Below are 27,581 nucleotides of genomic sequence, written 5' to 3'. Positions count from 1 at the left end.
GCTGCGGCCCCAGCGGCGGCGGCGGGCATGGCAGAGGCGCGGTTCCAGCCCTCAAGGGGGCCGCAGCTCAACGCGCTACCGGACCACTCGCCGTTGCTGCAGCCGGGCATGGCGGAGCTGCGGCGCCGGGCCCTGGAAGCTGGCGTCCCCCTCGCGCCGCTGCCGCTCACCGACTCCTTCCTGCTGCGGTTCCTGCGCGCCCGGGATTTCGATCTGGACCTGGCCTGGAGGGTAAGCGTGCGTGTCCCGGGCGCTCGGCAGTGCGCACCTCACCCGCCCAGTCCCCTGTCCCACGACCCGGGATCCCCGACCCGTGCCAAAGCCCAAGGTGCAGGCAGGACCCTGGCAGGTAATGCGCCGGTAACCACCTGGCGTGGGCGCTGAGGCTGTAGGTGTTACGAGAATCCGGCGCTGGTCCTTCCAGTTTCTCTGGGTCATGGAAACGAGAAACCTAGAAAGTGTTGGAGCGGTGGGATAATGGCCCATTTGATCTCAAGCCTGGGGAACGCCTGCGCTAGATGAGTCTCCTGAACCTACAAAGTTTGGGGGAAATGCCTTCCTCTCTGTAGGAAAGCTTGTGGTACAAAACAAAGTAACAGCTTAGAAGTTCGAAGCTCAGATTTATCACACGTGACCAGATTAACTACGTGTAGCGGGGAAAATGAAATTGCTGGTAAAACTGAAGCTCTGAAGCCATATAGTAGCAACATAGTATTATTACTAGTAACACTTAAGTGTCAAGACAGTAAAACAACCCAGTATACTTCGAGTCTGGGTTGTAGCCGGGCAGTTCCTTTGTGTTTCCGGTTTGTTACAGCTCATTGAAAGAAGAGGTGATGGAAAGATAAGGATTAGAAAGAGGGATGCGATCTTGAGTTCTATCACTTTAGGTTCAGCATCCTTATCTGTTAAATAATGATGGAAATGCCTGTCTCATTGATTGTGAAGATTGAACATTAACCAGTTTAACAGAACAAGCTGTGCCCAGCACAGTGCCTGGCACACTGTAAGCATTTAGCAGTTGGACCAGATCTAGCCCTTTCTCTAAGTGGCTTGTTCAGTGTCACACAGCTGCCTAGCAGGAAAGACATTATAGTACAAAATTCCAGTGTGTCTCAGTATGAGGTTTTTGAGGGTTTCTCTTGTTTGTTTGTTTTAGAGTGAAAGCAAGTTTATTAAGAATGTAAAGAAACAAAATAATGGCTACTCCATAGAGACAGAGCAGCCTGAGGTTGTTTTTAACTTAAGTAAAATTATGGTAAAAATAATCTAGATAACACAAAATCCTAAAACGTGAAAAACAAGTTTCTAACACAAACTTTCTAAAGGAAAAAAGCTCCCTACCTCAAACTTTAGTTTGTCAGTCACATACCCAGAGGCTGGTTAGTGTTACTCATTTATCTTTTTAGTCAGCCTGATCTTGCACAAGCATGTTTGTGTGTGATTTCTATTTTGTCTTTCTTTCCTGTCTTTGCAGCCATCCCGTATCAACTGGTATACATCCATCTTACTCTTTATTGGGCTGCTGTTATTCTACTGTATGGATATAGCAGACTACATTAATATTTATGTAACCTGTTATTGGACTTAGGGCTTATTGCTGTTCATTCCTTCATTCAACAATTATTTTTTGGACTCTACGATTTGCCTAGTCGTACACAAGTTGCAGTCAACAAGGCGGCTTGGTTTCTTCCATCACTGACTGGGCATGCTTCATGTCCTTATACTTTGTGCATAAATAGGAATATAAACTTACAGGATAAATTCAACCAGTGAAATTGCTGGGTGAAATTAGATGTGTATTTTTCAGTGTTGAGTAATATAGCAAAGTGTCTTCCAAAGAGTTTTCAGTGCCTTCCAAAGGTCGCAGTGGCTCAGACCTGCAATCCCAGCACTTTGGGAGGCTGAGGATGGTGGATCAATTGAGCTCAGGAGATCACGAACAACCTGCGCAACGTGATGAAACCTCATCTCTACAAAAAATAACAAAAATTAGCCAGGTGTGGTGGCACATGCTGGTAATCCCAGCTACTTGGGAGGCTGAGGTGGGAGAATCACTAGACCCAGGAGGCGGAGGTTACAGAGAGCTGAGATTGTGCCATTGCACGACAGCCTGGACAACAGAGTGAGGCCCTGTTTCAAAAAAAAAAAAAAAAAAGAGAGAAAGAAAGAATCTCTATCACTTGTCACTTTGATATCACATGATTTTGCCTTTTCCTCCATAACCCACACTGTATTACCAAACATGTTTTGTGTATAAACCTGCTAGAAGAGATATACTTTTTCATTGTTATTATAATATGCATTTATTTAATTATAAGTGTGATTAATAATTTTTATATACATGTAAAATTTCAAAATTTCCAGTTAACTGAAAATGGCCTGTGTTTACTTTTGTTCATTTTTTACTATTATACTTTAAGTTTTAGGGTACATGTGCACAGCGTTCAGGTTTGATGCATAGGTATACATGTGCCATGTTGGTTTGCTGCACTCATCAACTCGTCATTTACATTAGGTATTTCTCCTAATGCTATCCCTCCCCCAGTTCCCCTCCCTCCAACAGGCCCTGGTATGTGATGTTCCCTACCCTGTGTCCAAGTGTTCTCATTGTTCAGTTCCCACCTATGAGTGAGAACATGCAGTGTTTGGTTTTCTGTCTTTGTGATAGTTTGCTGAGATAGATGGTTTCCAGCTTCATCCATGTCCCTGCAAAGGACATGAACTCATTCTTTTTTATGGCTGCATAGTATTCCATGGTGTATATGTGCCACATTTTCTTAATCCAGTCTATCATTGATGGACATTTGGGTTGGTTCCAAGTCTTTGCTATTGTGAATAGTGCCACAATAAATATACTTGTGCGTGTGTCTTTATAGTAGCATGATTTATAATCCTTTGGGTATATACCCAGTAATGGGATTGCTGGGATAAATGGTATTTCTAGTTCTAGATCCTTGAAGAATCACCACACTGTCTTCCACAATGGTTAAACTAATTTATACTCCCACCAACAGTGTAAAAATGTTCCTATTTCTCCACATCCTCTCCAGCATCTGTTGTTTCCTGACTTTTCAATGATCGCCATTCTAACTGGCATGAGATGGTATCTCATTGTGGTTTTGATTTGCATTTCTCTGATGGCCAGTGATGATGAGAATTTCTTCATGTGTCTGTTGGCTGCATAATGTCTTCTTTTGAGAAGTGTCTGTTCATATCCTTCACCCACTTTTTGATGGGGTTGTTTTTCTTATAAATTTGTTTAAGTTCCTTGCAGATTCTGGATATTAGACCTTTGTCAGATGGGTAGATTTCTAGAATTTTCTCCCATTCTGTAGGTTGCCTCTTCACTCTAATGGTAGTTTCTTTTGCTGTACAAAAGCTCTTTAGTTTAATTAGATCCCATTTGTCTATTTTAGCTTTTGTTGCCATTGCTTTTGGTGTTTTAGTCATGAAGTCCTTGCCCATGCCTATGTCCTGAATTGTATTGCCTAGGTTTTTTCTAGAGTTTTTATGGTTTTAGGTCTAACATTTAAGTCTTTAATCCACCTTGAATTAATTTTTGTATAAGGTTTAAGAAAGGGATCCAGTTTCAGCTTTCTACATATGGCTAGCCAGTTTTCCCAGCACCATTTATTAAATAGGGAATCCTTTCCTCATTTCTTGTTTTTGTCAGGTTTGTCAAAGATCAGATGGCTGTAGATATGTGGTGTTATTTCTCAGGCCTCTGTTCTGTTCCATTGGTCTGTTTAACTGTTTTGGTACCAGTACCATGCTGTTTTGGTTACTGTAGCCTTGTAGTATAGTTTGAAGTCAGGTAGCGTGATACCTCCAGCTTTGTTCTTTTTGCTTAGGATTGTCTTGGCAATGCGGGATCTTTTTTGGTTCCATATGAACTTTATAGTAGTTTTTTCCAATTCTGTTAAGAAAGGCATTGGTAGCTTGATGGGGATGGCATTGAATCTGTAAACTACCTTGGGCAGTATGGCCATTTTCACGATATTGTTTCTTCCTATCCATGAGCATGGAATGTTCTTCCATTTGTTTGTGTCCTCTTTTATTTCGTTGAGCAGTGGTTTGTAGTACTCCTTGAAGAGGTCCTTCACATCCCTTGTAAGTTGGATTCCTAGGTATTTTATTCTCACTGTAGCAATTGTGAATGGGAGTTCTCTCATGATTTGGCTCTCTGTTTGTCTGTTATTGGTATATAGAAATGCTTGTGAGTTTTGCACATTGATTATGTATCCTGAGACTTTGCTGAAGTTGCTTATCAGCTTAAGGAGATTTTGGGTTGAGACGGTGGGGCTTTCTAAATATACAATCATGTCTTCTGCAAACAGGGACAATATGACTTCCTCATTTACTAATTGAATACCCTTTATTTCTTTCTCCTGCCTGAGTGCCCTAGCCAGAACTTCCAACACTGTGTTGAATGGGAGGGGTGAGAGAGGGCTTCCTTGTGCCTGTTTTCAAAGGAAATGCTTCCAGTTTTTGCCCATTCAGTATGATATAGGCTGTGGGTCTGTCATAAATACCTCTTCTTATTTTGAGATACATTCCATCAACATCCAGTTTTTTTTTTTTTTTTTTTTTTTTTTTTGAGACGGAGTCCCGCTCTGTCGCCCAGGCTGGAGTGCAGTGGCCGGATCTCAGCTCACTGCAAGCTCCGCCTCCCGGGTTCCCGCCATTCTCCTGCCTCAGCCTCCCGAGTAGCTGGGACTACAGGCACCCACAACCGCGCCCGGTTAATTTTTTGTATTTTTAGTAGAGACGAGGTTTCACCGTGGTCTCGATCTCCTGACCTTGTGATCCACCCGCCTCGGCCTCCCAAAGTGCTGGGATTACAGGCGTGAGCCACCGCGCCCGGCCAACATCCAGTTTTTTGACAGTCTTTAGCATGAAGGGCTGTTGAATTTTGTCAAAGAGCTTTTCTGCATCTATTGAGATAATCATGTGGTTTTTGTCGTTGCTTCTGTTTATGTGATGGATTACGTTTATTGATTTGCGTATGTTGAACCAGGCTTGTATCCCAGGGATGAAGCCCTCTTGGTCATGTTGGATAAGCTTTTTGATGTGCTGCTTGATTCGGTTTGCCAGTATTTTATTGAGAATTTTTGCATCTATGTTCATCAGGCATATTGGTCTAAAATTTTCTTTTTTTGTTGTGTCTCTGCCAGCCTTTGGTATCAGGATGATGTTGGCCTCATAAAGTGAGTTAGTGAGGATCCCCTCTTTTTCTATTGATTGGAATAGTTTCAGAAGGAATGGTACCAACTCCTCTTTGTACCACTGGTAGAATTTGTCTGTTAATCTGTCTGGTCCTTTTTTTGGTTGGTAGGCTATTAATTATTGCCTCAATTTCAGAGCCTGTTATTGGTCTATTCAGAGATTCAGCTTCTTCTTGGTTTAGTCTTGGGAAGGTGTATGTGTCCAGGAACTTATCCATTTCTTCTAGATTTTCCAGTTTATTTGAGTAAAAGTGTTTATAGTATTCTCTGATGGTAGTTTGTATTTATGTGGGATCGGTGGTGATATCCCCTTGATCATTTTTTATCGTGCCTATTTGATTCTTCTCTCTTTTCTTCTTTATTAGTCTTGCTAGCGGTCTATCAATTTTGTTGATCTTTCCAAAAAATCAGCTCCTGGATTCATTGATTTTTTGAAGGGTTTTTTGTGTCTCTATCTCTTTCAGTTCTGCTCTGATCTTAGTTATTTCTTGCCTTCTGCTAGCTTTTGAATTTGTTTGCTCTTGCATCTCTAGCTCTTTTAATTGTGATGTTAGGGTGTCGATTTGAGATCTTTCCTGCTTTCTCTTGTGGGCATTTAGTGCTATAAATTTCCCTCTACACACTCCTTTAAATTTGTCCCAGAGATTCTGGTACATTGTGTCTTTGTTCTTATTGGTGTCAAAGAACATCTTTATTTCTGCCTTCATTTCCTTATTTACCCAATAGTCATTCAGGAGTAGGTGGTTCAATTTCCATGTAGTTGTGCGGTTTTGAGTGAGTTTCTTAATCCTGAGTTCTAATTTGATTGCACTGTGATCTGAGAGACAGTTTGTTGTGATTTCTGTTCTTTTACATTTGCTGAGGAGTGCTTTACTTCCAATTATGTGGTCAATTTTAGAATAAGTGCGACGTGGTGCTGAGAAGAATGTATATTCTGTTGATTTGGGGTGGAGAGTTCTCTAGATGTCTATTAGGTCTGCTTGGTGCAGAACTGAGTTCAAGTCCTGGATATCCTTGTTAACCTTCTGTCTCATTGATCTGTCTAATATTGACAGTGGGGTGTTAAAGTCTCCCATTATTATTATGTAGGAGTCTAAGTCTCTTTGTAGGTCTCTAAGGACTTGCTTTATGAATTTGGGTGCTTCTGTATTGGGTGCTTATATATTTAGGATAGTTAGCTCTTCTTGTAGAATTGATCCCTTTACCATTATATAATGGCCTTCTTTGTCTCTTTTGATCTTTGTTGGTTTAAAGTCTGTTTTATCAGAGACTAGGATTGCAACCCCTGCCTTTGTTTGTTTGTTTGTTTGTTTTGCTTTCCACGTGCTTGGTAGATCTTCCTCCATTCCTTTATTTATTTATTTATTTATTTATTTATTTATTTTTGAGATAGAGTCCTGCTCTGTTGCCCAGGCTGGAGTGCAGTGGCATGATCTTGGCTCACTGCAAGCTCCACCTCCTGGGTTCACGCCATTCTCCTGCCTCAGCCTCCCGAGTAGCTAGGACTACAGGCGACCGCCACCACGCCTGGCTAATTTTTTGTATTTTCAGTAGAGACAAGGTTTCACCATGTTAGCCAGGATGGTCTCGATCTCCTGACCTTGTGATCCGCCTGCCTTGGCCTCCCAAAGTGCTGGGATTACAGGCGTGAGCCACCGCGCCCTGCCTTCCATTCCTTTATTCTGAGCCTATATGTGTCTCTGCATGTGAGATGGGTCTCCTGAATATAGCACACTGATGGGTCTTGACTATCCAATTTGTCAGTCTGTGTCTTTTAATTGGGGCATTTAGCCCATTTACATTTAAGGTTAATATTGTTGTGTGTGAACTTGATTCTGTCATTATGATGTTAGCTGGTTATTTTGCCCATTAATTGATGCAATTTCCTCATGGCATCAATGGTCTCTACAATTTGGCATGTTTTTCAGTGACTGATCCTGGTTGTTCCTTTCCACATTTAGTGTTTCCTTCAGGGGCTCTTGTAAGGCAGGCCTGGTGGTGACAAATCTCTCAGCTTGTCTGTAAAGGATTTTATTTCTCCTTCACTTATGAAGCTTAGTTTGGCTGGATATGAAATTCTGGGTTGAAATTCTTTTCTTTAAGAATGTTGAATATTGGCCCCACTGTCTTCTGGCTTGTAGGGTTTCTGTCGAGAGATCTGCTGTTAGTCTGATGGGCTTCCCTTTGTGGGTAACCCAACCTTTCTCTCTGCCTGCCCTTAACAATTCTTCCTTCATTTCAATCTTGGTGAATCTGACAATTATGTGTCTTGGGGTTGCTCTTCTTGAGGAGTATCTTTCTGGTGTTCTCTGTATATCCTGAATTTGAATGTTGGTCTGCCTTGCTAGGTTGGGGAAATTCTCCTGGATAATATCCTGAAGAGTGTTTTCCAGCTTGGTTCCATTCTCCCCATCACTTTCAGGTGTACCTATCAAAAGTAGATTTGGTCTTTTCACATAGTCCCATATTTCTTGAAGTCTTTGTTCGTTTCTTTTTGCTCTTTTTCCTCTAACCTTGTCTTCTTGCTTTATTTCATTAATTTGATTTTCAATCACTGATACCCTTTCTTCCACTTGATCAAATCAGCTATTGAAGCTCGTGTATGTGTCATGAAGTTTTCATGCCATGTTTTTCAGTTCCATCAGGTCATTTAAGGTCTTCTCTACACTGTTTATTCTAGTTAGCCATTCGTCTAACCTTTTTTTCTAGGTGTTTAGCTTCCTTGCGATGGGTTTGAACATGTTCCTTTGGCTCAGAGAAGTGTGTTATTACTGACCTTCTGAAGCCTACTTCTGTCAACTCGTCAAAGTCATTCTCTGTCTGGCTTTGTTCCATTGCTGGCAAGGAGCTGTGATCCTTTGTAGGAGAAGAGGTGCTTTGGTTTTTAGAATTTTCAGCTTTTCTGCTCTAGTTTCTCCCCATCTTTGTGGTTTTTTCTACCTTTGGTCTTTGACGTTCATGACCTACAGATTGAGTTTTGGTGTGGATGTACTTTTTGTTGATGTTGGTGCTATTCCTGTCTGTTTGTTAGTTTTCCTTCTAACAGCCAGATCTCTCAGCTGCAGGTCTGTTGGAGTTTGCTGGAGGTCCACTCCAGACCCCGTTTGCCTGTGTATGACCAGTGGAGGCTGCAGAACAGCAAATATTGAAGAATAGCAAATATTGTTGCCTGATCCTTCCTCTGGAAGCTTCGTCCCAGAGGGGCCTATATGAGGTATCTGTCGGCCCCTACTGGGAGGTGTCTCCCAGTTAGGCTACAGAGGGGTTAGGGACCCACTTGAGGAAGCAGTGTGTCCATTCTCAGAGCATAAACATCGTGCTGGGGAAACCACTCATCTCTTCAGAACTGTCAGACAGAACTGTCAATGTTTAAGTCTGCAGAAGCAGTCTGCTGTCTTTTGTTCAGCTATGCCCTGCCCACAGAGGTGGAGTCTATAGAGGCCATAGGCCTTGTTGAGCTGTGGTGGGCTCCACCCAGTTTGAGCTTTTGGCCTGCTTAGTTTACCTACTCAAGCCTCAGCAATGGCAGATGCCCCTCCCCGAGCCAGGCTGCCACTTTGAAGTTAGATCTCAGCCTGCTGTGCTAGTAGTGAGCAAGGCTCCATGCACATGGGACCCCCCCGAGCCATGCACAGGAGAGAATCTCCTTGTCTGTGGTTGCTAAGACCTTGGGAAAGCATAGTATTTGGGTGGGCATGTCCCTTTTTCCAGGTACAGTCTCTGACGGCTTCCTTTGGCTAGGAAAGGGAAATCCTCCAACCCCTTGCGCTTGCCAGGTGAGGCGATGCCCCACCTCGCTTCAGCTCACCCTCTGTGGGCTGCACCCACTGTCCAACCAGTCCCAATGAGATGAACCGGGTACCTCAGTTGGAAATGCAGAAATCACCTGTCTTCTGCATTGATCACACTGGGAGCTGCAGACCAGAGCTGTTCCTATTCAGCCATCTTATAATGGATCCCATTTTTATGTTTTACTGATTTGTAAAATATTTTAATGTATTTTAGGCCTTTGTCCTTGATTTTTGTCTGTTATGTTAGTTATATTTTTTCTGTGCAGAATTTTAAATTTTAATGTAATCAAATGAATTGATTTTATTAGTCTTTGATTGCCTTTGGGTTTTATAATCTCTTCTCTTGTCCAAAATTTTTTCTAGTTATTTATGTCTTATCTTTTTTATGTTGGAGTCTTTGATCTATTGAGATTTGTTTTTATGTTAGGAGTAAAATAGGAATCCAGCTTTATTTATTTTCATTTTTTAGATGTCTATATAAGTATCCCAATATCATGAGTAATAAACTAATATGTACTGGTAACTACTGAATATGAAAACACAATCTCAGGTCCTATGAAGAATGAAGCTTAAATAAGGCGTTAAACATATATATGTTTAGAGATAACTAACAATAAAACATGTTTAACTTACTGATTTCCTTTTAGCTGCTTTTAAAAAAGTAACGTTTAAATAGAAAAATAAAATTGACCCTCAGCCCCTGGGACATATATATTTTTTTCTGTATTCCTTAAATAAGGAATTGTTTTCATTGCACTATGCCCTTGAGGAATTGGCTAGCAGGACTGTGTCTAAATCCACTGGATATAAATCAAGTTTCTGTCTGTGAACTCTTTGTCTTGCTTTTCTGCCAACTGGAAAGGAAAAGGAAAGGGTAAGAGTGCAAAACTTTTTTTTCATTTTCCTCTGCAATAGCACTTAATTCAACTCTAACTTCTTCATTCATAATATAGAAGCCCTATGGTTTTTGTATAAAGAAAACTTGATAAGTGCTTCAGTCACAATGAAATTTCTCATTATTCTAGTTTTTGTATTTGAAGTTATAATGAATTAGTAAGGTTTTATTATATAATCCTAATAGCTAATGTGCTTATAGAATGCAACATACTTTGGTAAGTAGGGTTTTCATGGATTATCTTTTATTATTTTCTCATTTTGGGAGAAAGAGATATAAAGAGTAAGTAACTTTTCTGAAATTATGTAGCTATTACGTGTTGAAGCAGGGATTTGAACTTGGGTGGGGCTCAGGAGAGAGCCTGTGCTCTCAAATACACTGCACTTGCCTCTTCTGTTTAAAACAACAAACATATAAAACAGATAACCATTCACTTCTCAACATATAAAACAGATAACCATTCACTTCTCTGCCTGTTCTACATAGTCTCATGAATTCCTTCTATCAAGTGATAGCCCAGTTCCTTATACTTTTGTTCCACATGATAAGCTTTTTATGCTATAATTATCTTTATGGTTTTCCCAAAGCTTTCAAAATTCCATAGATTCTCCCTGCTAATTTCTCTCTAAATGCAGCTTTTTTAATAAAATTTTTCACATCATGTGTCCATTTCAGTTTCTACTCTGCTCCTGATAGTGACTGCCCTTGAACAAATGTGTAACTTCTCAGAGTTTTACTTTACTTTTTTTTTTGAGACAGAGTCTTGCTCTGTTGCCAGGCTGGAGCGCATCGGCACGATCTCAGCTCAGATAACTGCAACCTTCGCCTCCCAGTTTCAAGTGATTCTCCTGCCTCAACCTCCTGATCATGCGCCACCACACCCAGCTAATTTTTGTAGTTTTAGAGATGGGGTTTCACCATGTTGGCCGGGATGGTCTTGATCTCTTGACCTCGTGATGCATCCACTTTGGCCTCCCAAAGTGCTGGGATTACAGGCGTGAGCCACTGCACCTGGTTGGAGCATTACTTTTCTTATTCTTATAATGCCACAACTGTAGCTACTTCTCAGGGTGGTTGTGAGGAGGAATTCAAATGATGGCATTAGACCCTATAAAAGTGCTCCAAATATGGTGATTCTTATTTTGCTTCAAAGTACATGAAACATGTAAGAAGAAACCTACTCTGTTACAAAACATAGTTAACCCATAACATTTTAAATGTTTATTTACTTCTAATAATTGCAAAACAGACACCTTCCAATAATGAATATTTATTTTTAGCCACTTCTTTGTTGTTGTTGTGGACATAGGGTGATTTGTTTGAGAATTGCTCAGTAGCAGTTCATTTACATAATTTATTTATGACAACTGTACTGTGAATTTATCTATCAGTGGATAAGTAATGACCAAAGATCCAGGTTTACATCTTTCAGTTTGCAAAAATTGTGCCAGATAGTGATTTGTGCCTCTACATAGAAGTCAGTTTTTCAAGTGTGTGGATCCAGTTGGTTTACTCATGACTTAATTTATTCTTTCATTCAACACGTGTTGTTATCTCCTGAGTGTGCAGCACTCTGCAGAGATGAATAAGCTGAGCACCCTGCCACTATTAAACCTAAATCATCCTTCTAATGAAGCCACGACTTTTATCATTCCACAGGAAAAAAAAAAAAATTTCTATGTAGTTACTAATATGCTGCCTCTAGCATTTTACTTGAATTGGAATGAAAAAGACTTTTTATCTCTGAGGAAACTATCAGAAAAGTAAACAGCATTGTAGAATGCTATTAACAATTATTCTGGTACCCCCTAAGACTGGAGGAGGAGGAGAAATTTACCTTATAGAGTAGAATGAAGATATTAGGATCCACAATGTGCCTGTTGTTCTCACTGCTTTTGGAAACTGCTATTTAGGTCACCAATTATTTCTTTGTTGGCAAATTGACTTTTTTCTTTCTTACTTCCCTCTGCATTTAACTCTTAGCAACATTCTCTCTTTTTTTAAAGTTAAGAAAAGTTTATTAAATACAGAAATGAAATAGAGGGAGACAGACAGAGAGAGAAAGAGAGGGAGATAAATCAGAGATGGGGATGAGGGGGAGCAGAGCAACACAGATGGCACTGTCTTCCCTCTCCTCTACCAGTGCTGGTTCTCTTAAGGTCCACTCAGTTTCTCTCTTCCTCCAGCCATTCCCAGCCATTGACATTTTCCAAGGCTCAGCATTTTCCTCTCTAGTTTTTGTTGTTTGTAGTTTCTCCACCAGATCATTGCTGTTTTTGTGGTTATAGTTACCTTGTTTATTCCAGTGACTCTCAAATATAAATTCTGTCCTTTTCTTTGCATTGCAGTTTCACGTTGTTAATAGGTCTCTTTAAACTCAAAACAAATATATTGTAACTTGTGAAAAATTGAGAGTGCCAAAAATCATAAAGAGGAAAATTAAAATATAAACATAATAATTTTTGAGTACATAATTTGCTTTAGTATTTTCCACAATATGCTGGCGGTGTTTGTATTATTTGCATATGCAATTAGACATTTCTGGTGGTTCTTTTGGAAAGAAAGAAAGTGGGATTTCTTCAAACCATATTTTGACAAGATCCAATACCCAAGCATACTGCTACTGGGCTCTTCTAACTCATTTGATTGATTTCTATACTTCCTTATTTCAAAAAATACCAAAGGTGGTGTTTCAGTTCTCTATTGCTAAGTAACAAGTCACTCCAAGAATAAGTGGCTTAAAACACAATGATTTATTTGTTTTTGATATCACCAGTTTGCACAGGGCTCAGTGGGAGTGGTTCATCTCTGTTCCACATGGCATTAGATGGGAACTTGGCTGAAGTCACACTATCCAGGATGGCCTCTTAACCTTCATGCCTCTCTCCACATGAACTGCTATCATTCAGTAATCTCGCATAGTGTCTGGATCCCAAATAGTAAATTCAGAAGGTACCAGGCTTCTTAAAGCTTGGCCCATGAAGTGTCACTTCTGCCAATTGATATTAGATCAAAGCGAGGTGGAAGGCCAGCCTAGATTCAAGGGGAGGGAAGCAAATAGATGCCACCTCTTAATGCGAAGAATGGTGCATAGGTATATCAGGAGGGGGGGAATTGGTGGGCTGTCTTTGGAGAAATGCCATGGGTGGTGGATGAAAATTGCTCAGCTCTGAATTTGTGATAAACCCCGGTCACCTCAGATCCTTGATAAAGGGAACTTCCAGTTTTCACAGCTAAAAAGATACCCCAGATTAAACTCTTGACATAATGGATGGCAAAGTTTATACACAATGCCAAAGCTTTTCTTTCATTTTTACAAAATCCTTACCATGTATGCCATTTGTAGACAATTTTAATTTTATTTTTCAGTTACTACAAAACTATTATAAGTGGAGAGCAGAATGTCCAGAAATAAGTGCAGATCTACACCCTAGAAGTATTATTGGCCTCCTAAAGGCTGGCTACCATGGAGTCCTGAGATCCAGGGATCCTACCGGCAGCAAAGTTCTTATTTACAGAATCGGTAAGTCATATACAACTCTTCTTTTTTTCTCCTCTCCTCCAATCCAGTTCTGTTCCCTCCCCTCTCTTCTCTCTTTCTTCCATTTCTTCCTTGAATACCATATAGAGAGCTTCAAAGCATTCATCTTTAGGAATTTGGGCTTTAATTTAAAATTTTAGGTTTTAACTTAGGTTAATTTAGGTCTTAATGTCCCCCAAATATAATAACACTTTGGTAGTTGTGAGAAAATTAACAGATACAAGTGAAAATCCTAGTTCCATTCTTCCATGCAGTCAACTGTACAAGACAAGAAGAAAGGAAAATAGTGACGATAAATAGTATGAGAATATTTTAAAAAATCATGGAATAGTGTTTCAAAAATGCTTAGTGGGAAGTACAAATAAGAATTCTGAACTATTGGCTGGGCATGGTGGCTCATGCCTGTAATCCCAGCTGAGGTCAGGAGTTTGAGACCAACCTGGCCAACATGGTGAAACCCTGTGTCTACTAAAAATACAAAAATTAGCCGGGTGTGGTGGTGCATGCCTGTAATCCCAGCTACTTGGGAGGCCGAGGCAGGAGGATCACATGAACCTGGGAGGCAGAGGTTGCAGTGAGCCAATTGCGCCGTTGCAGTCCAGCCTGGGCAAAAGAGCAAGAGTCTGTCTCAAACAAACGAACGAACAAAAAACAACCAGAATTCTGGGCTATAATGTAAACTCCATGAGATTATGGATTTTATCTGCTCTGTTTACTGGTGTATTCCAAGCACTGAAAACATGGTCTGGTGCTTGGTAGGCAGTCACTAAATATTTGTGGAATGAGTGAGTGAATGACTAGTTCGAAAATGCCCCAGGCCGAGGAGCAAGAGGCTCATTCTCTTGGGTGGAGGAGGGTACAGAGGAAAGGCAACTCCTCTGGGAGCTGTTGCAAATACTGTATTCCATTAACTCCTGTTTATTCTCATTGCATCCCCCTTTTTTCTATTAGGTGTTGCTAGTGTTTCTTGTAGATTGGTGTCTTAGTGTATTCCGGCCACTATAACAAAATGCCATAGACTGGATGACTTATAAAAACAGAATTCTATTTCTCACAGTTCTGGAGGCTGGGAAGTCCAAGATCAAGGCACTGGCAGATTTGGTGTTTGGTGAGGGCTGCTACCTGGTTCCTAGGTGATATCTCTCACTTTAACCTCACATATTGGAAGGGAAAAGGCATCTCTCTTGGAATTCATAAGGGAAGTAATCCTATTCATGAGGGTTCCATCCTCATGACCTCATCATCTCGCAAAGGCCCCACCTCTTACTACCATCACGTTGGGAGTCAGAATTTCAGCATATGACCGTTGAGGGGACGCAAACATTCAGACCATAGCAATTGGTGACCTATAACTTCTGTCCTCCTTCAGACCTGTGTGTGATTAAAAATGACAGGCACAGGAGAGGGACTCACACTATTCCCAGAATATCTCATGACCCAGTTGGAAGGACAAAGATAAACTATCATTTCATGACCAGAATTTTTGAATTATGATTTTACAGAAATATCTATATCTTTAAAGATTTAAACTATTTAAAGATTTAAAATATTTAAATATTTGCATTTCTTGCCTGCTTATAGATAAGATACCTGGCTATAACTCAACTGCTTGCTATACTGCAAGAAGATAATTTTCGAAAGGATATTGGAAGATGGAGTAAAATGATTTGGGGCTGTTTTTTATTTTTTATTTTTGTGTGCTACCTTAAGTGTCAAATAAAATTGAGTTAATCATGAAATCCCATATATAAAACAGACATCATGATCTTTCTGTTCTTTCATTGCTGCACTAGTGTCAGAGGAAATTGAATGAGCTCACAGCAATGAAGTTCCTTGAGCTATTTAGTGGTAGTCTTGCCAGATTTAACAAAGTACCTATGTTTTATTTAGAAAATAAACCTATATGTTATAAAATTTAAAGGATGCCCAGTTACATTTGAATTTCAGATAAACAACAAATAGTGTTTTTAAGTATGTATGGAGCATCCTTATGTTAAAAATTATATACTGGTTATCTGAAATTCAACTTTAATTGGGTGTTGTATATTTTACCTGGTAACTCTACTCAGGGGTCCAAGAACCATAAAACTGAAACCTGCAGCTAATTATTTCTGTAAATGTCTTGGCTCTGCATTGCCTGGCTAGATTTTATTGTTTCTAGTTTGTTCATAAACTGACTGAGGCAGGTGAAGAAGTAAAAGTGACACCTTGATAGTGAGAAAGCAGATGTGCAGATTTGATCATAAATACCTTAACACTGAACCAGTAGGGATATTTTCTGGGCCTCGTGTAGCACATTAATTTAGAAGTATATTGTTTAACTCAAGAGATTTGAAAATCAAGAAAACGTAATTTAATGATGGTCAGAACAGGAAGGTATGTTGCAAATCTCCTGTATGTTCTCTTATTCTAAGATGAAAGGGAGAAACTCAGAAAGTTTTATGAGTAAAATGAAAACTTTTCTAAATTTAATTGAATTAATGGGAGGAGTTAAAGAAGGAAATCTGTGGTGGAGCTTTTTGATAGAACTTTAGCATAACCACTTCCTCTAGATACCATCTCTGTGTAGTAAAAGCAATGAGAAAATACACACAGCCCTTTCCTCCATGCGGGCCGGGCAACCCAAGGTGAAGCTAAGTTTTGACCTTTATCAGCCAACATACTGGAGGATATAATTTTATGTTTTTTGAGTTTCCATAGTATACTACAGCAGCAAAAGTAAAATTTAACAGTGAGTGTGAAGTTTTGACTATGGCTTAGTTCTTGTGAATACAGGTTCTGGAGCATGTGACCTGGATTGGAATCTCAGCTCTGCTACATTCTAGCTGTGTGAAACACTATGTAGCTGTAACTGCATTTTCTCATCTATAAAATGGGCATAGTGAAAAGCTATCACATAGGGTTGCTGTAAGCATGAAATCAATCAATCAGTCTATCTAAAATATAACAAGAACATTACCTGGTACATAAAAGCGCTCAATACATGTGAAGTAGATACTGAAGAAGGAATTCAAAATATAAGGTATATTTTTCTTTTGCTTCAATGGAGCTTAAATTCTAGCCAGCACTGTACCACAGAACTTTCTATGATGATGAAACTGTTCTACAGTAGCCACTATTCTCATGTGGCTATTGAGCGCTGAAATGTGACTACTGCAACTAAGAAACAGATTTTTTTTTTTTTTCTTCTAAGCTAGGATCTTGCTCTGCCACCTGGGCTAGAGTGCAGTGGCACAATCAGCTCACTGCAGCCTTGAACTCCTGGGCTCAAGTGATCCTCCCGCTTCAGCTTTTGGAGTAGCTGGGACTAGAGGCATGTGCTACCACACCCAGTCGGTTATTTTATTTTTAGTTTTTAGAGATACGTTCTCACTATGTTGCCCAGGATGGTCTCACTCCTGGCCTCAAGCAATCCTCCCCTATCAGACCCACAAAGTGCTGGGGTTCTAGGCATGAACCACTGCACCCGGTGAAACTAAATTTTTAATTTAAATTTGAATGGCCACACATGGCTAATGGCTACTATATTAGCCAGTGTAGGTCAAACAATTATGTTGGTTGGTTCAGAACTTAGGATATTAACTATTTTTTTGATTGGCAAACTTCTTTTGTTCTGCTTGTTTTTTTAATCATTATTGTATTCAGCCAATGTCTGAAGTTAGTATAGTATTTTTGATCTGGGTTACCTGTGGGTTGATTATTCAAATTCTTATGAGAAATCTGAGGTTTGGTTTTTTTTGTTGTTGTTTTTTTGTTTTTTGTTGTTTTGAGACAGAGTCTTGTTCTGTTGCCCAGGCTGGAGAGCAGTGGGCCACCTCGACTCACTGCAACCTCCGCCTCCCGAGTTCAAGCGATTCTCCCGCCTCAGCTTTCCAAGTAGCTGGGACTACAGGCGTGTGCCACTATGCTCAGCTAATTTTGTATTTTTAGTAAAGACAAAGTTTCACCATGTTGGCCAGGCTGGTCTTGAACTCCTGGCCTCAAGTGATCTGCCCACCTTGGCCTCCCAAAGTGCTGGGATCAGAGGCGTGAGCCACCATACCCGGCCAGAAATTTGAGACTTTTAAAAAATAACACACCTCCTAAAGGATCCATTAATATGACAGAAAATAAAAATTAAAAAATAACAATCGCATTGTGCCTTCTTAGGAATATTTCTGTTTATTCTTTCTTTTTCTAGATCTTCAACTTTTCTCTTGCTACTACATGCTACCAGTTATCATTTAAATCAGTTAATGACCAGCCACCGAAAACAAAACAAAAACTCCTTGTTTCCACAAAACTCTCCATCCTTCTCCATTTCCTTACATCCATCTCCCCCTCTTCTTGTTCTCAGCCAGACTCCTTTTGTTAGCTATGTCCACCATCCATATTTTCTCACAGTTCTTCCTCAGCCCACCCTAGTTTGATTTCACTCCCATCCCTGCTGAAATGAACATAACCAACCATCAGTGACTTTCTTTTCACCACATCTAATGGGCGGGTTTAGTCCTATTTCACTTAACCTCTCAACACAGTGAATCACTTCCTCTTTCTTGAAAAATCCTCTTCCCTTGGCTTCTCTGATGCCATGTCCACCTGGTGTTTTCCTCTGACCTCACTGGCTGCTCCTCCTTAATCTCTTTTGCTGGCATCTTCTCTTCTATTCATTCTTTAAACTCTGAATTTTTTTAGGACATTGGCCTCAGCATTTTCTTCTCTCTGCTTTGATAGAGAAAAACATAGCTCTGAGACAATCCCAGATTGTCTCATGTGGATCGTCATATAGGCACAAACAACCCCCAGATTTGTATCTTCACTCCCACCTTTTCCTTGAGGATCCCGACCCACACAACTAGCTCCTATTCCAGCTGCACCCAGTTGGATATCTCACAGTCACCATTTTAACATGTCCATACTTATGATCTTTTCCACCCAAACACGTCTCTTATCTCAATAAATGGCACCACGTGTACACCATGGAATACTACACAGCCGTAAAACGAATGAAATTATGTCCTTTGCAGCAACATGGATGCAGCTGGAGGCCATTATCTTTAGTGAATTAAGACAGGAACAGAAAACCAAATACTACACGTTCTCACTTATAAGTAGGAGCTAAACACTGGATATATATGACTTAAAGATAGGAACCGTAGACACTGGAGACAACAAGAGAGGAGAGGGAAGGAGGGGAGCAAGGGTTGAAAAACTAACTATTGGGTACTACGCTCACATACCTGGGTGACAAGATCATCTATACCTGAAACCTCAGCATCATGCAGTATACCATGGTAACAAACCTGCACATGCACCTCCTGAATCTAAAAAAGAGTTGAAAATAAATAAATAAATGGTGTTACCATTCTATCCAGTTCCCCATGCCAGAAACTTTGTTTGTTTGCTTTAAAATTTACTATTACTTAGTTAAGATTGTTTTTTTTTTTTTTTTTTTCTTTTTCATTCATCCTGTCGGGCACTTCAGTCTGAAGACTTACATGTTTTTTTCAGCTTTGGAGAACTTTTCTCTATTGCTATGATTCCTCTCTCCTTTGTTCTCTGTTACTGCCTTCTAGAACTTTTATTAGTTGGATGTTGAAACTCCTGGATCCAGCTGCATGTGTTTCTTACCTTTTTATTCATACATGTGAACTCTTGGCTCTTTTGTGCCAAATTTGAGAGAATTCTTCAACTTAATCTTCTAAACCATTTTTCCTTGATCGGCTCTGTCTTTTCCAGCATTTCTCCCATCAATGAATTTTTTTTAAAAACTTATCTTTTTATTTCTAAGATCTCAACTGAGTCTTTTTAATAATAGTCTGTTCTTGTAATAACTTACAGTATTCTCCCCACCCCTGCTGAAACTATTATGCTTCTTTAAAAAAATTCTTAAATATTTTTTTTTTACACAGACTGGTTCTTGCTATGTTGCCCTGATTGGACTTGAACTCCTGGGCTTCAGTGTCCCCCTGCCACCAGTTCAACCACCCTAATAGGCACTTACCACGGCACCTGCACCTGGCTTCTATTATGTTTTTAAGTGTCTCCTGCTTTCTTATTTTCTCGAGTTGATGCCTTTGTCTATTGAGTTTGGCTTCCCTCTCTCTCTCTCTGTGTATGAATGTGTTTAATATTCTAATTTTTAAGGAATAGATGTCTTTTAAAAAAGATTATCTGCTTGTCTATCCATTACTGTCATTTCTGCATGGCATGACCTGTCCCGGGGGTGGTGGGAAGGGGTGAGATGAATGAACAAGAATCTCAGTAACTCCTCTCTTAGCACAGGTACTCCCTGTTTTTCTTTGGTGTGGGCAGCCACCTAAGTGCTTTCCTGGCTCTTCTTTCCCAAGCCCTCACTTCCTGCTCTAGCCTACAGGGACATGACTCTACAATGTGCTTCTTGCCACTGGAAGGCTGTCAGAGGATCAACTTGCCTGTCTGTTTCCTCATGCATTTCTCTTAGCCACCTCTTTAGTTACTATGGGGCCCTAATTGCTCTTTATAATCCAGGCCCTTGCTTTTCCATTTCCAACACCTCTGAGCTTGGAGCATACACAATGGCGTTCCCATCTTTATGTGAGGTTGTAACTTCATCTTGTAGTCAAATTCATCCTGCATCCATTCCTTTTCCCCCCATACTCTTTAAAAGTCATTCTTTGCTAGAATTTGAGGAGGGAGGGAGAAGCAGGCACATGTTCTTGTACCCCAGTTGGATTTATTATTCAATTCATGATCTTTGTAGATGCTTTTATTTCAACTGATCTTTTAAGTCTAAAATGAATTAATCTCCCTTTGGAAATCTTTCTGATTTTTTATACAATGCTAAGATATGATATGCTTTGTTTTTTTAGCACACTGGGACCCCAAAGTTTTTACAGCTTATGATGTATTTCGAGTAAGTCTAATCACATCCGAGCTTATTGTACGGGAGGTAGAAACTCAGCGGAATGGAATCAAGGCTATCTTTGATCTGGAAGGCTGGCAGTTTTCTCATGCTTTTCAAATCACTCCATCTGTAGCCAAGAAGATTGCTGCTGTACTTACGGTAAATGTATATTTTAACTATTAGGCATAATACTTACAAATTATAGTTTTAAATTTTGTTATATATTAGACAAAGAGAAGCAAAAGTACATTTATTAGAAATTTAAATACAATTTTAGAAATAATATGTAGAATTCAATAATGCTAAGAGGAAGTAAAATGTTATTAGTTTATAAAAGAAAAAATGTTGCAACAAACTGCAAAAATACGTTCAAATTAGTAATGAGAGGATTTATGCATCTTAATATGTGGTGACTTTATCTTTTCATCATTAAAATATTTTTCCTAAATTAAAAATTGATTAAAAAATATATAAGCAATGGCACAATAAGATGTCACATAAGTCTTGGTAGGTATATATTGATATCTTTTTTTTCAAAAGGTTTTTAAAGTGGTCATCACCTTTGACTCAGTAATTCTATTTCTGGGAAACTAGCTAAGGAATAATCTTTAATATATTAAAGAGAGCATATAACAATAATAGCTTACTATGTGCCAGGTACTTTGCTAAGTGTTTCAAATGCATTATCTTTTAATGTCCACACTGAGCCTATGACATATGACTATTGTATTTTCCCACTTTGCAATTAATAAACTATATCTGAGAAGTGACATAGCGATGCCCAGGCACGCACAGTTTGTCAGTAGTGAAGTGAGAATTCCAGCCCAGGTCATCTGAATGTAAAAGTTGTGCTTATAGCCACCACTTCTCCTATACATAAAGACAGTTACTGCAGCATCAATTTCAGTAAAGAAGTAAAATGAAATAAAATAAAATAAATACTTTATTAGTCCAGAAAATAGAAAGATGGTTACTTAAGAAATGGCACATTCATTTGATGGATTCTTGCAACAATAATAAAACATGATATTTGCAAAAGCTGTATTGTATCAGTGGAACACAGTGGGTTGAAAATTATTTAGACAGCATATTAGCAATTATGTTTAAAAGAAAATTATGCATAGAAGGGATTTGGAAGGACAATCCCCAAATTAATAATATACCTCTGAAAGCAATGCATGGAAAAAATAAAAGAACTTCATATAAAACAACCTTGGAATGAAAGGTCTCTGTATTAATAATACAACTTGTAGGTAGGAAAACTATCCTCTTCCTTTAACTCTTAACTTTGTAAACTTTCTAAACAAGCCTATATTACTGTGATGCTAAAGACGTATACCAATGTCAGAGTTTAAAAGTATGTGTTTATTGTCCTAGTCTTTCAATATTTGTGAATTTTTTTCTCAAAATAAACATTTTTGGGGAAAAAATTAAATGTAAATTTCCAAAGGACTCATTGGTTTGTTAAAAGAACATCTATATGTGATGGGAAAGGAATTTTCTGGTGAAAGTGTGCAGATATTTCGTAAAATACTTTGCCAAATCTATAAGGAGAAACCTTTTTAGAGATCTTTTCTTAATCTAGTGACAGAGAACTGTAAGTGACGCTTGTGTGTTGTTGGAATAAATAATTTTGAAGATAAAATCACACTTTAGATATTTCCGTAAGTTTCGCAAGTGTTCAAAGAAGAGATTTGACATTAGGTATCAGATTGTAATATTTATGTTTTGTTATTAAGATTTTTTTATTTTCAAAAGGATTCATTTCCATTGAAAGTTCGTGGCATCCATTTGATAAATGAACCAGTAATTTTCCATGCTGTCTTTTCCATGATCAAACCATTCCTGACTGAAAAAATTAAGAAACGGGTGAGTAAAGCGTATTCAAGTTTGTGTTCCTCTACGCCAAACATTCCAACCCTTTTTAATTTAAGGATTGCTTTATTATCTTTCCTCGTACCTGCCCATCTATGTCGTTAGCCCAATATTTTGAATATTTATCTAACAAGTCAACTAAAAAAAAGTAAATTAAAATTTAGTTTTAATTTATAAAAATGAGGCATATTGGTTGTAAGACTGTGGGGTAACTGGGCTTTTCATACACTGCCGGTTGGAATGCTTAATGGTATATTCCTATAGAGGGCAGTGTGGCAAAGACATCAAAATCACTGTCTTGAATTACCTGTACATAAACAAAATTACATATATTAGAGGAGCCACAGCAGCAGAAGACTGAAAACCAGCAGGTGTTCACCATTAGGGCATTGGTTAAATAAATATCGACACAACAGAAAACAACGAGATTGCAGGATGTTTTGTAAACTGAAGTAAGCAAAATGTGGAATAGTGTTTATGGCATGCTACCTTTTGTATACAAAGCGGAGAAATAAGAATATATTTCATACATTTACATTAAAAGGATATACAAAAAGTAATATAAGTGGATATCTATAGGGAACATGAGAAGAGGTGTGAACTACAGTAGATGAGAATAGGTTTGGGAGCAAGATCTCTCACTGTGTATCTTTTATCTTGTTTTGATTTGTAACCATGTGAATTTATTATTAACGCAAATAAAAATAAACATTTTTCTTAAACAGTGAAGCCTAATTAACAGTTTCAGTGTAACTGAGAACCACAGTAACTGAGGTATATGACAATGTCACGCTAGTTAGAGCAAAGATACTGGATTTTTTTTTTTTTTTTTTACCTACCCTATGGAGTCTTATCTCAGAAAAAACATCTCATATCTCTTAGACTTTTTGAAATATTGAAAATAGAGTATGCGTTCTCAAGAATGGCAACCATTCTTCTAAATTAATCTGTAAAGAAGAATTTTTAGAGCATCTATTTAGACAAACATTGGCATCATCTAATGCCTTGAACACAAAACAGTTGTAAAGGCTTTAACAATTTAAATCTAAAAAATTACTGAAATGTCAGCAGTGATAATATAAACTGTAATAACACATTTGGAATTTTAAAAAAAGATGTTCTTTCATATTAAGAAAATATAACATCTTATACCTGGTCAGAAAGTTATGCCCCTCGAGCTTCTTTAGAGGTTATCTAGTGGATATTTCTGTTTGTCTTCAGGAACCACCCTTAAATTGCCTGCTTTAGCAAAGATGGCCATTTTCAGCTACTTTTTATTCTAGTATTTTTATACAAATCAACTTTTTTGTTTGTCTTTTTCTATCTTCAGTGTAACTTGATAATAGTTGGTTTCCCTCTGTTTAATCCTTAGAGAGTTAAAAATAGCTATTTCTAGTTTGCATTATATTTTAGATAAAAACAAAAACAAGAATAAACTGAACCTAAGAAATAGGAGAATATGGAGAAAAAAGAAAGAAAAGTAAAGAGTTGAGAAGTTAGGGGAAGGATGTCAGCAAAAGTTAGTTGACATGAAACAGACTTGCCAAAATAGGGAGAAAAAACTCTGATCCAGCCACTTTTTTCCTTTTCAACTTTTTGGCAATGCCCCATACATTTTCTTATTTTGCCGCTTCCTGAGGAGACAGAATTTCTTCTCAATTAACTGATAATATTTCACATATTTCAGAAAAAAAAATTAAAGATTGGCTTTGTGAGTTTCCTAAGTGAGTATAGGAAACTCATTTCATCCATCAAGCTTCATACCCTGGCACATAGTAGGTGCTTATTAAATGATTGTTGAATTCATAGAGGAACATTTTGCCCTAGAAAGTGGAAAAAGCTTATTTATTTATTTTAGCAGGTGTGTGCTTTTGGTTCAAGTTTCGATGGCTTTCTCTTAACTTCAGGGCATTCTATGATCAATTTTTATAGTTTAAAATATTTGAAAAGTTAAGGTTCTCAACCGTCATAATTGTTTTTTCATATTTTTAAAAAATTTTGACTTTTTTTTTCTTTTTTTTTTTAAGACAGGGTCTCACTTTGTGCAGTGGCACGATCTCAGCTCACTGCAACCTCCACCTCCTGGGTTCAAGCAGTCCTCCTGCCTCAGCCCACCACGTAGCTGGGACTACAGTCCCACACCACCATGCCCAGCTAATTTTTGTATTTTTTTTTTGTACCAGCCATGTTGCCCAGGCTGGTGTTGAACTCCTGAGCTCAAGTAATCCACCTGCCTTGGTCTCTCAAAGTGCTGGGATTACAGGCATGAGCCACTGCACCTGGCTGTCTCTTAACTTTATACTAGCCAACAGTATCCATCGACTGTACCATATAAATTGTTTCTCATAGACCTAATTGTGTGCTCAGATATATGCTTCTACTTAATATGAATTGGTACCAACTAGTACATTTTTATTATCTATAGACTAGTCCCAAGATATTAGTTTGGTAAGAATCACTTGCAAATAAGGGAATAGAATTTATAAAATAACTTTAGTCTTTAAAAATTTACTTATGGAAGAGGAAAATGACTTTTTATAAATTTTATGGAGTTATAAGAATGCAAATCCAAGAAAGAGTAAGATTATTAGATCCACAGTAACACAACCTAAACATAAGTAAAATTATTAGATTCATAACCAGAGGAATAAAGGATGTAGTATCTATTTATACTTTCCTATTTTAGAAGTTATTAGAATACCTTGTTTTATGAGGTTGATTTTCCACTGGAAATGCATCTAATGAGGATTCCTTCTAAAATGTTTTGGCTATTTCAGATTCATATGCATGGGAACAACTACAAACAAAGCTTGCTTCAGCATTTCCCAGACATTCTTCCTCTGGAATATGGGGGTGAAGAATTCTCCATGGAGGACATTTGTCAGGAATGGACAAATTTTATAATGAAATCTGAAGATTATCTCAGCAGCATTTCTGAGAGCGTTCAATGAGAAGTTATTTCATGTGAATGGCTTCCTAATTAAAAACATGAGTGATATCCAACCTGGTTAAATGAATGAAAGAAAAGGAGCAAATCTTTTAAACTAATGCTTGCCTGATCTTTAAAAATGTAGAAATCTTCTGACATGAGGAACACAAGTGTTTGGAAAGATTTTTTACTTTTTAAATGCTTTTTTCTCTACTTTTGAAGTAATTAAATGGCAGTACATTTTAAGAGCATAAAAATTGGCGATTTTGTACTTGGAAGAGAACATGAAAGTTATTACTAAAGTAGCCGTTCATGTGCATCTTTGTATGTTTCTAGAAAATTATATTTTTAAAAAGTTCTCTGATTATGTTAGTTTAGAAATAAATTTAGAAATATTCCATGTAAAAATATTCGCACAAGTCAACTGATGATAAAAAAATTAACACTTATTTTAAGTGGATGTCAGATTAAATTATAATTCATTATAATTAAAATCTGAATAGAGTTTTATAGTTATTCCTGTGGGCCAGCAAGACATTTCATCTCAGGGAAATTTTATTTTAGTATATTAACACGATAGAAACTTTTTTTTTTTTTTCCAGACAGAGTCTTGCTGTGTCCCCCAGGCTGGAGTGCAGTGGTGCGATCTTAGTTCACTGCAACCTCTGCTAGGATTACAGGTGCACACCACCACTCCTGGCTAAGTTTTGTATTTTTACATAGAGATGGGTTTTTGCCATGTTGGTCAAGCTGGTCTCAAACTCCTGAACTCAAGTAATTTGCCTGCTTCAGCCTCCCAAGGTACTGGGATTACAGTCGTGAGCCATCGCGCCTGGCCACAATAGAAACTTTCAACTGAGGAGTCTATATACCATACTACTTTGTGTGGCATCTTTAGATCTCTATGAAATCATTCATGTTGATGTCATTGAGTAACAAAGTAATTTAGAAAATACATCAGGCACAGTTGACGGCTTCTCAATATCTGTTTTGCATTTTTAAACAAATCAAAAATGTAATTTTAACTTTTGCTTTTGGCTATTCTTATGACTACACAGAAAGGGATGGAATCATATTTAATTGTCTTATACATGAACTGTTTTTAGTTAAAAATAACATAACTACACAAAGGAAAGGAACTGTTTATATTTTAAAAAATTACTGTCAATTACATCTGGTATTTTTCAGACTATGCATAAAATAATATGAGTTTGACTATTGTATCAGAATATTTTAATCAAATCCTGCAATTTATATTAACTTAAAAAAAAACATCTGGTAGAGGCTGGGCGTGGTGGCTCAAACCTGTAATCCCAGCACTTTGGGAGGCCGAGGCAGGATGATTGCTTGAGCGCAGGAGTGGTAGACCAGCCTGGGCAACACAGGGAAACCCTGTGTCTATTTTAAAAATAAATAAATAACCGGTAAAGACATACTGTTTGTACTGCAGTTTATAATATTTCATTTATTAAGAAAGATATCATCTCAGCTTTATATTCAACATAGCTCTCAATTTATGACATAATTTTTGTACTTTTTATAAGTATTTTATAATTTCTTAATTTTGTTATAAACCTGAAAATGAAAGAATATGGGGTCCAAAATCTGTTGAACATTTGTTCAGCTAGTTAAGTTTCAACATTAATCATATACATTAATAGTATCTTTATGTAAGGATATGTGAAGGGTGTTTTTCTTTATAAGAAAATTAGTTTAATCAGGTAAGCTGATACTTATGATTATGCATATATCTATGATAAAATTGAAAGTAATTGTGGATGTTCTTTAGAGAACGTGTTTTGATTTTGACTTAGCATTGGGAAGCTAACAACACTATAATTTTTATTAAAAAACTAGACCCTGCCTGTTTTCTAAAAAACACTTTAAATTCTTTTAAAATAAAAGCATACTATTTAAAATTGTATAATTAAAAATTATAAATGAATAAAACCACTTAAAAAGAATAAACAGTGTGAATAACAAAAAACCTCTGGCTCACCCAACTTTTGTTTCTGGAAGATTTATATCACCAGTTCCACTTCATTTATTTTTGGCTATTTCAAATACTTTCTTATGACTCTGTGGAGGAGTGATTAGTTTAGTACCCAAATAAAGGATAACATTTTAAAATGTCTTTTAAATGTGATTTTTTGATGATAGGATCAATAGCAAATAGAATTAAGATAAGTCAATCAATCTAGGCATATTTTATGATGGAACTTGGTAATGTTTACAAATGAAGCAATTCACTGAAGAATATTAAAAGAAAATTGAAATGAATGGGTAAACGAACAAAGTGTCAAAGCAAGTAATTGTCTAATTGTCCATATTACTTTAGTGATTATACCAGAAGTGCCTTTTAAAAGATTAACTGTATTATGTGCTCATTGTGTTAACTGCACAGTAATTTATTTGTTTTAATATTGTTTGAAAGAAAATAAACATCTTTCACATAAA

General features: G+C 37.8%; 1 protein-coding gene across 1 annotated transcript; it reads left to right on the top strand.

The window, feature by feature from the left end:
- TTPA (alpha tocopherol transfer protein) lies at nt 1-27,581 on the top strand. Its single transcript, XM_031669586.1, has 5 exons — nt 1-231; nt 13,284-13,437; nt 20,286-20,479; nt 22,079-22,189; nt 24,973-27,581. The coding sequence occupies exons 1-5, from the start codon at nt 28-30 to the stop codon at nt 25,144-25,146; spliced, it is 837 nt and encodes a 278-aa protein (XP_031525446.1). The 5' UTR covers nt 1-27; the 3' UTR covers nt 25,147-27,581.

This window comes from Papio anubis, chromosome 8 (genome assembly GCF_008728515.1).
Source record: "Papio anubis isolate 15944 chromosome 8, Panubis1.0, whole genome shotgun sequence".
Lineage (NCBI taxonomy): Eukaryota > Metazoa > Chordata > Mammalia > Primates > Cercopithecidae > Papio > Papio anubis.
The sequence above is the reverse complement of the archived record's forward strand: the minus strand, read 5'-3'. Positions and strand labels throughout refer to the sequence as shown.